Source organism: Procambarus clarkii, chromosome 1 (genome assembly GCF_040958095.1).
Source record: "Procambarus clarkii isolate CNS0578487 chromosome 1, FALCON_Pclarkii_2.0, whole genome shotgun sequence".
NCBI classification, from domain to species: domain Eukaryota; kingdom Metazoa; phylum Arthropoda; class Malacostraca; order Decapoda; family Cambaridae; genus Procambarus; species Procambarus clarkii.
In genome coordinates this window covers 15,889,506-15,898,795 of record NC_091150.1, presented here as the reverse complement: position 1 = coordinate 15,898,795, position 9,290 = coordinate 15,889,506, and the positions used below count along the sequence as shown (strand labels likewise).

Here is a 9,290-nt window from a genome sequence, read left to right as displayed (position 1 = left end):
TATATAATTGAAACCAAAAATCCTTGCATAATTTTCAAATAAATAACAACAGCGATGATTTACAAGAAGAAGATGATGATGGGGGTTCTGGCAGGAGCTGTCACTGGTGTGGATATAGTGTGAGTGGTGGTACCTATGATTTTCCCAAATTTCATCTTAACAATGTAAGATAGATACTTTTTTTATGGCACTTGCACTTGGCTCTCTTTCCATATGTGTTGTTCTACCCCTGTCACCCCATCCTATCTGTGATTAATTTCGTGAAACCATTATAAATATACAGATAAAGAATATCTTTCTCTCATTCTATCACAGAGTACAATGGATAAGCTGGTGCTTGCAGCGATGGCCTTAGTGGTGGTGTTCTTGGAGGCGCAAGTTCTGGCGGTGGTGATGATGGCGCTCTTGGATGCACTGGTCCTGGCGGTGATGGTGGTGCTCTTGGTGGTTCTGGTCCTGGCTGTGGTGGTGGTGGTGCTTTTTGAGGTTGTGGTCCTAGTAGTGGAAGTATTGCTCTTAAAGGTCCTGGTCCTGGTGGTGGTGGTCAAATTGCTTGAGGCCATATAAGGACAACCCCGAGGCCCAGCAACTCCTCGGTCCGGTCCGCAACCAGTCACCCTTTTTTTTCCTACAAACCCGTCATGAAAATGTTCACCTGACTCGTCATGATTTTCCTCTTACCAATCACACATATATCATTTTGTCGAATATGGTAAAAAAACGACTAAGCTAGCTAACTAGCTAGTTAGGAATATAATTTCTAAACTGTATTAATATGGAGTATAATAATAAAAATTATTTATAGTTATGGATTTCATTAAATCACAATGATTCCTCCCTGGACAACAAACCATCCACCATCCTTCTTCTTCCAGCACAAGCGTGCTCCCGATGCTCAATGCAAACTCGCAAAAACCGATGCTTGGCATGTACAAATATATTCTTCCTCTTCTTCTAAGTTATCATCATTGAGCGAGGGCTCGGGAAGGTGCCAAGGCACCGAACCTCGAAAAACCCGAAGAGGAAGCCGGCACAATAGCCCCGGGGGTGGACCCTGTGATCGCGAGAGAGGCGAAATGGGCGTCTTTGGCCGAGGGCAAAGCAAAGCACAGCACGGGAGCAGCAGCAGCACCTCCTCCGTCATGACTGACATGACGGCAGGCGGTTTCAGATGAAAGAGTTTAGCATAATATTTGTAATATAAAAGGTATCATTAGCTAATCAAAACTAAAATAATAATAAACATTATAAATGTATCAATACATTCAGTGACATCAATCGACCATGAGCTTCTATAAAAAGCATTCACATCCGGTACCACTCAGTATGAAGAAGTGTCGCCACTGCCATCCTTCCTGACCCCGACTCAAAACTTAATTTAACCCCCAAAAAATATAAAAATTGGTGTTCTATGATAATGTATAAACATCATAAACCTCATTGAGATGGTAACTAAAATAGAAAGTTAGTTGGTATAGTTTAACAACCTGTTGTAACATATGTGTATTTATAATATAATAATTAATACATGGTCAGTTTAAATGTGCATTTTTTTATATAAAATAGGATTAAATAAAATATTAATATACAGTTATTCCTCATTATTGATATTTGCACATTGAGCACATATTAAATTAAAACTATTAAAACGTGTAAATCTTACCGCTACCATATCACCGGAAATGATTTTTTGTTTTAGAGCAAAATATTCATCCTTTAGAGATTTAGAACAATGAAGACAGTAGTGGCGTTCACTTATATTATTTTCATTAAATGTTGCCAATTGTTGTCCAAGAAGTGTATTAATATCTTTTTCAAATGAATTATTCAGTTCAATTTCCAATACATCAAATTTTAAATTGTTAGTGATTGTTGCAATCATATGATGTTCACAAATTACATCTTTTCCTTTAAATAATCGAACTAATGAAAATGTTGGCATAGTTTGAAATGTTATTAACATATCTGTATAAATGATATAATAATTAAAACTTGGATGATATTCACCATTAAAGGTGCATTTTGTTTTTAACCAAAATATAAAATCTGGTGTTCTATGAAAACATAATGCATAGGCACTATAAATCTCACTGTAAGTTAACGGAGGTGGTAACCAACAATTGCATTCACCATCATATTCATGTCGGTCATATAAATTATATATAGAGAGAACTTCATCTAGAAATCTTTCAAAACTCCCATCTATTGTAATAACACAAAATTTTTCCATAGAAGAATTACAATAATGGTCATAACAGTACATATATATACTTGAAATAGATGAACAAATAACTAAAACATTGTCTTCACAACTACTTTCTTGCACCTGACAAATTTCAGTACTTACAGGAATTATAAAGTTATGTAGTCCCAAAATACAATACATAATCCAACATAAATCCTAATTCCTCTTACTTACCATTAGTAGATATACATTAATATTTAAATTGTAACAGGGTTTATTCTGTTCATAGGATAAAATGTTTCTAAATTTGATTACTGAAATTTCTTTCACTTTTTTTCTCCAGTCTTCCTCCCTATTAATGTCACAAGAATCTGGCATAAGCACCAATACATCAAAAGAAAAAGAAAAAGAATTAAACATAGAAAATGAACAAATAGCATTTTGCGGTAACTGTTGTACAAGTGGTGATTATGGCTGCGATTCGATAATAAAAAATTGCAAAGATGAATGCCGCTTTACTATCTTCAAAACTATACTGACTATATCCACTCCAGGAACATAATCGACACATGTAATTTCACCTTTACTTGGAACATGATTGATTAGAAGGGCCTGTTCACAATAATATGTTTGTTCTGATGACTGAAGAATTATATTTTCGGTCAGATAGAGTGCAGAATGTACCTTATAATGATTAATATTAGATTGCTGTAAGTTTTGAAAAGAAAAAAGAAAAATAACTATATATCCATAATAAATATCCAGAACAGTTGACGTGGGATACATTCGAAGACAAATATTTAACAATTGTAAAATTTCATCTGTATCCCGAGAGAACATTGTCATAGCTGTCACTAAAGACCACACTTTGATTTTGTTTATCATACCTTTTAAAGGATGATTAACACTCGTCATTGTTTTTAATGCTGATGTAAACACAGGATGATCATTCAATAACTCAAATAGTTCAGTCTTTTTTTTCTTGACCCATTTTCGACCAGTTATTCATTTTAGTCTCGATCATCTTTAGAAGGCCTCTCATACAGTATCTTCCATCGGTTATGTTGTATTTGATGTAACATAATTGTTCCACAATATAGGATGCATTGTAAAGAGACAAATTACCGTCTTCATTGCTGTGTAGAAGTGGACTAGGGAAAAGAGTATACGAATCCCATATTAATCGATGATGAAGAGTGCGGAATGGCATGTATGACGAGTCAAGAATAACATGGCTCCAAATTTTACAAACTCTGGAACAAATAATCAAAAGATGACGATATGGAACCAGTGAAAATATGTTTTCTAATAACACCTGTGGTACGGACGACATTTTTTGGATTAGAGTTTGTATCAACACCTGTTGTATTACAGTGTTCAGTAAGCAAAACAGTAAGTAATTTAAGTAGGGTAGTAGTAGTAGTCTTTTTTTTTAATCAGGGACTCAAATCTCTTTTTTTTTCAACTATCCATCAGGGTGTTTGTGACTGTTGTCACATCTGCACATGTTCAATGTTGAATATACTATCCAATATCATTTGATACTAACCAGAAAACTAATCAATATCGACATAATATAGATTATATAGTATAGTGCTGGATACTGGAAAACAATCCAACATTGAATGACTCATTTAACATTGAATTACTCATTCAATATTGAATGGTATTCCAATATTTAATATAATATCCAATATCACTTGATACTGGAAAACTACTCAACAGGATAAAAACGGTGAGGGAGAATGTATGAATTTTCGACCCCTAATTGAATCTATAAATAAGTTTCTGAGTTAAAGTGTATATTTTTTAAAAATATCTGAATTAAAAATCATATAATTAAAAAAAGAGAAAATTAGGAATGAATAATCTACTGTCAACAATTATTATTTTAATAATATTAATTATTTTCCTAACAGTTATAGTAGTCATTAATTCACGGAAAAAAATCTAAAAATACTAAAAAAATTATATAAAAAGGAAAACAATTACAATTCCATCAGCCATGACACAACAACAGAGTCCATTGAACTATCTCAACAATCCTCCCTCGGTCCAACAGAAGCTTCTAAAGTACCTCAAGAATCATTAACGTCCATTGAACTATCTCAACAATCCTCTCTCGGTCCAACAGAAGCTTCTAAAGTACCTCAAGAATCATTAACATCAGTCAGCAGAACACCTCATGAACTGCCTCAAGAAAAAACAACCACTGAGGCTTCTGAACTGCCTCAAGAAACACCCAAAACTGAGGCCTCTGAACCGGCCGAAGAAACATTACAAATTGAAACCTCTGAACCGCCCCAACAAACATTAACAACTGAGGCCTCCGAACTGCCTCAAGAACCTCAAGAAACATCAAAAACTGAGGCCCCCGATCTGCCTCAAGAAACATTACAAACTGAGACCTCTGAAGAAACATTAACAACCGAGGCCTCTGAACTACCTCAAACAATTGAAAATGAGTCCTCTGGCGTTCCTCACGTCATCAGTCAAATGAAATCCGTCGAACAACCTCATGAATTACTTCAAGAATTATTACAATCCTCCATCTGTCAAGCAGATTTCTCTAAACTACCACAGGAAACAAAAGAATATGCCCAAGAAACAAAAGAATTCGTTTGTCAAACAGATTCGTCTGAACTTCGAAAATTCAAAATGAAATCCAAACTTGTAGAATCATTATTCTCGCCATTTATCGAAGACATAAAAACTTATAAAGGTCTCTTTATTGTTCCCAAACCACCAATTTCGTATAATCCTAAAAATATTGCTGAAACTGACAAGACACTAATTCAACCCTTTAATAAATTCCTTAGTTATTATGATAAAATCCACCAATACTTTACCAATGGTTATCCTGCATATTACGTACATAAACTATATAGAAATTCTAATAATGATAGGGGATATTATACAAAAAATCCAATTATATTAATATTTCTATGGAATTTCCATAATTTCATACCTGATAATTATACAGATCTAAATGAAATAAAAGACGTCAAATTAAAGAACAATTTAGATGCATCACGTATAAAATTTCGAAAGGAAAGAAAACGATTTTACATGAACAAATTGTTGATATCATGTACCCATGCTGCAAGTCAAGATATATTTAATTGTGGATTTTATTCGGACAGTTTCCCAATGAAAGAAAATTCACTACCCCCATTCGTGGTTATGAAACTTGAACTCGAAGACGGTCATAATGAGGTGGAATGTAAAATGTTGGCTAAGAATATTAATTCCTCAGACACATTTGCTAGCATTAAATTTAGCATTAATGTGGAAGTCGAGAAAGAAGAACAAATAAAAGAATCACATGGAGGAGGAGAATTACAAGATGCAGGAGAAGGAGTAGGAAAGGTAAAAACTTTACAAACAGTAGAAGGAGGAGGAGGAGAACCACAAACAGTTGGAGGAGAAGGAGGAGGAGGAGGAGGAGAACCACAAACAGTTGGAGGAGAAGGAGGAGGAGGAGGAGGAGAAGGAGGAGAACCACAAACAGTTGGAGGAGAAGGAGGAGGAGGAGGAGGAGGAGGAGAAGGAGGAGGAGGAGGAGTAGGAGGAGGAGGAGGAGGACCACAGAGAACCCCCACCGAAAAGATAAAAACTGGATTCAGTTTAAAGGAAGAAAACGTATTTATCTTGACCCAGACACTGATGTCACCTTATAAGAATAAAAACCAAATTCTATCTATTTATAGGGTCATTTTAATTTTATTTACTCGGAGATATAAAAGGCCCGGGGATTTTATGTACTCTGGTATATAAAACGTCAAAAAAGTATATAAAATTATCAATTGAATATAAAATTAAAGGTTCCCACCGAACACTACTTGTCTGTATCAGCAGACTGGCCATAGTCACCCTTAAGAATTATTTTTAATTATGATACAAAGACACCTTACACCCTCCTCCCAAGAGAGAGAGAGAGAGAGAGAGAGAGAGGGAAGTCCGGAACGGCACGGGTGTCTCTCCTTTAGATTCCGGTCTTTGACCATTCCAACAGGGACTCACACTGTAAAAATTGAGGTATTTAGAAATAAAACTCAACTTACGTTGCATGAAAAAACAAATAATTTTATTATAATTGTCAAAATGTCTGAATTACTTGCACTGTATTCATATTTCGTTTCTAATAGATAATTGACAAATATATATTAATCCACCTACATGACAGCCAGTTCTGTAAGGAAAACTTTACAATGGCTAACTAACTTCGTGACTCTAAAATTCAGGGATGGTCAAATTCTTGGGCTGCTCCCAAGAGAACTGTTGCCGTCCAAAATGTCCATAACACGAAGTCTCTGTGTAGATTGGTCTCTTTAAGCCCAGCTCCTTGACAATATGTCCTAGTCGTAGATCAAAGTTGTGGTTAACAATCTTCAGAAGCTGTTTTGATGTGTACTGTGAGGTGCCATAGTGGAAGATGCTGATGCTTATGGGGTGCACAACACTAATGGCGTAAGATACCTGAACCAAACAGCGTCTGCATAATTTGTTTTTCACCAGTGACTTGGCAACCCATCGGGCGGCATAGGCCGCTGAGCGGTCAATCTTTGTATAATCTTTGCCAGAGAACGCTCCCCCGCCGTGAGCGCCCCACCCACCGTAAGTGTCGACGATGATTTTCCTACCAGTTAGCCCAGCGTTACCTTGAGGTCCACCCATGATGAATTCTCCGCAAGGGTTGATGTGGTATTTCGTTTGAGCATCTATATATTTTTCAGGAATAATGACCTTGATGACCTTCTCCATAATCTCGTCACGCAAAGCTTCGACAGTAATTTGTTCTGAGTGCTGTACAGAAGCGACAACAGTGTTCACTCTTTTTGGAATTACAGCTCCTTGATCGAAGGCATACTGGCATGTGACCTGAGTCTTACAGTCAGGTCGCGCCCACCAGAACGTCCCATCTCTTCGCAGCTCTGCAATCTTCTGATTGAGACGGTGTGCCAGCATAATAGTTAAGGGCATGCACTCATCGGTCTCATCAGTGGCATAACCAAACATCAGTCCCTGGTCCCCTAAACCAATGTTGTCATCACTGCGCCCAATGTGTACACCATTAGCAATCTCCGCACACTTTTGCTCCAGGGCCAGAAGAATATTGCAGGTCTTGTAGTCAAAGCCCTTTCGTGAATCATCAAAACCAATTTTCTTAACAATATCACGCACAATTTGTTGATAATCAACTTGGGCCTTGGACGTAATCTCCCCACAGATCAGGATCATACCAGTTTTGGTACACGTTTCACAAGCAACTTTGGCGTCATGGTCCTGGCTAAGATGGGCATCAAGCACTGCGTCGCTGATCTTATCGCAAATTTTGTCAGGGTGGCCTTCGCCTACGCTCTCACTGGTGAAGAGGAACGTCTCATGATCTCCATCCATGCTCTCAGCGCACTATCCTGGGGAACTAAAATGTTACTTCTAAGTACTCTTGAATTTGGGACCAGGTTTCCTTGGCTAGATTTTAGCTAAATAAAAATCCGTTATGTAAAGAAATATTATTAAAAACATTGACCTAGTTGTGTGAAGAGAGAGAGAGAGAACGCTAACCTGGTCACGTGGAGAGAGAGCAACTAAGCAACTGTAAAGCAAGTGTGCAGCTGCTCTGTCTTATAACAAAACTGTGGGTCAAAAAAGAATATGGATCATTTATTTTATTTTGAAATGATTATAAACCATTAAAAAAAAAACATTATTACTCATTCTAATTGGAAGAGTGAATGTATAATTTTGTAACCTGTAATCCTTAACTCTTAATGAACATAATTCCATCTGGTGAAAGGGATAATAATATTGTGTCAATAATTATAGAAGTATTTATTATAGTTATATAATTGTCATATATAAAAATGTAATAGAAGGAACAATAAGATTTGAAATTCAATTCATATATTTCCAACCGGTCTCCAAGGTAAACATCTCTGTCAAATGGTAGATAAGATACATTATAAATCATCCTTATTATATGTTGTTAACAAAAAGCTGCTGTACGTGTGAACATTTGTATCCAAGACGTTTTTTCTTTATTATTGATTCTCTCCCGCAACCACCACATTCTCTTTTTTTTTGGTTCTAAATGATTGAGATGACGATGATGTTCCCTTATAATACTTCTAATTTCTAGAAGAGTCTTGGGTATGAAGTATTCAATATGGTCTCCCTAAGCGCCTTCAGCTGCCAACACATCTGCGCGTTCATTTCCATAGATTCCAACATGGGAGGGAATCCACAGGAACTTGACAACTCTTCCCTGGTTGGTTAGTACCCTTCACAACTCTCTTAATTTCAGCGACTATTGAAAGATTCTCGCCCCGATCTTTATTTAGGCTTTGCAGTGCTGCTCTCGAATCAGTGCAAATCACTGCACCAGTAGTATTCTGTTCAATAATATACCTTAACACCATAGCAATGGCAGTTAACTCTGCTTGTGTTGAAGAGGTATAGTTCTCAATGCGCGCTTTTTCCTCATTTTTTGGTGGAAAAAATACATCATCCTTCTTAATTACCGTGTATGCTGCACCCGCCCGGCCATTAATAGGATTAGATGACCCATCAGTGAAGATTTGATCTAGTTCATCTCCAGCTTCATTATAAATTTCCTTAAGATACTTGTGGCTCATTTCTTGGGGTACCATGTTGGTTTTTTTCTTTACCATATCATTGATGATAATCCTACACGAGTCATTCAGGGGATCCACCCAGGGAGGTAATCTTTCTACAGGCATGAGCTCACGAGCTTGTTGAAGTAGGTGAAGATCTTCAAGGTAGCAGACTGCTCTGTGATGCCATTGTTTGCTTCTCTTGTTTCCCCCTGAAAGTAGCACAGAGCTAATTATTTTTTTAGCCATGTCATTATAATAGGGATCTCTGGCAATCTTAATTGCAAGCTTAGCATTCAGTTCCACAATTCATTCTTTAATACTGGGAAGGGATAACTCTTTTTGTAGATTGGACATTTCAGCAGTTTTTTTCTTTGGAACTCCAAGAATGATTGAAATGGCTTCATCCTGTATGCTTTCTAGCCTATTCATATCGCTTTGTGAATAAGTGCATAAAACAGGTGCTGCATTGTCAATGACGGAGCGTA

At 36.7% G+C, this 9,290-nt stretch overlaps 1 protein-coding gene across 1 annotated transcript; it reads right to left on the bottom strand.

Moving 5' to 3' along the window:
- Positions 1-6,418: 6,418 nt before the first annotated feature.
- Positions 6,419-7,585, bottom strand: LOC123748903 (S-adenosylmethionine synthase-like). The gene has a single exon (XM_045731022.2). The coding sequence runs from the start codon at positions 7,583-7,585 to the stop codon at positions 6,419-6,421; it is 1,167 nt and encodes a 388-aa protein (XP_045586978.2).
- Positions 7,586-9,290: the final 1,705 nt, after the last annotated feature.

Excerpts from the sequence above, each read along its gene's own strand:
- LOC123748903 (XM_045731022.2), bottom strand. The coding sequence starts at position 7,585 with ATGGATGGAGATCATGAGACGTTCCTCTTCACCAGTGAGAGCGTAGGC.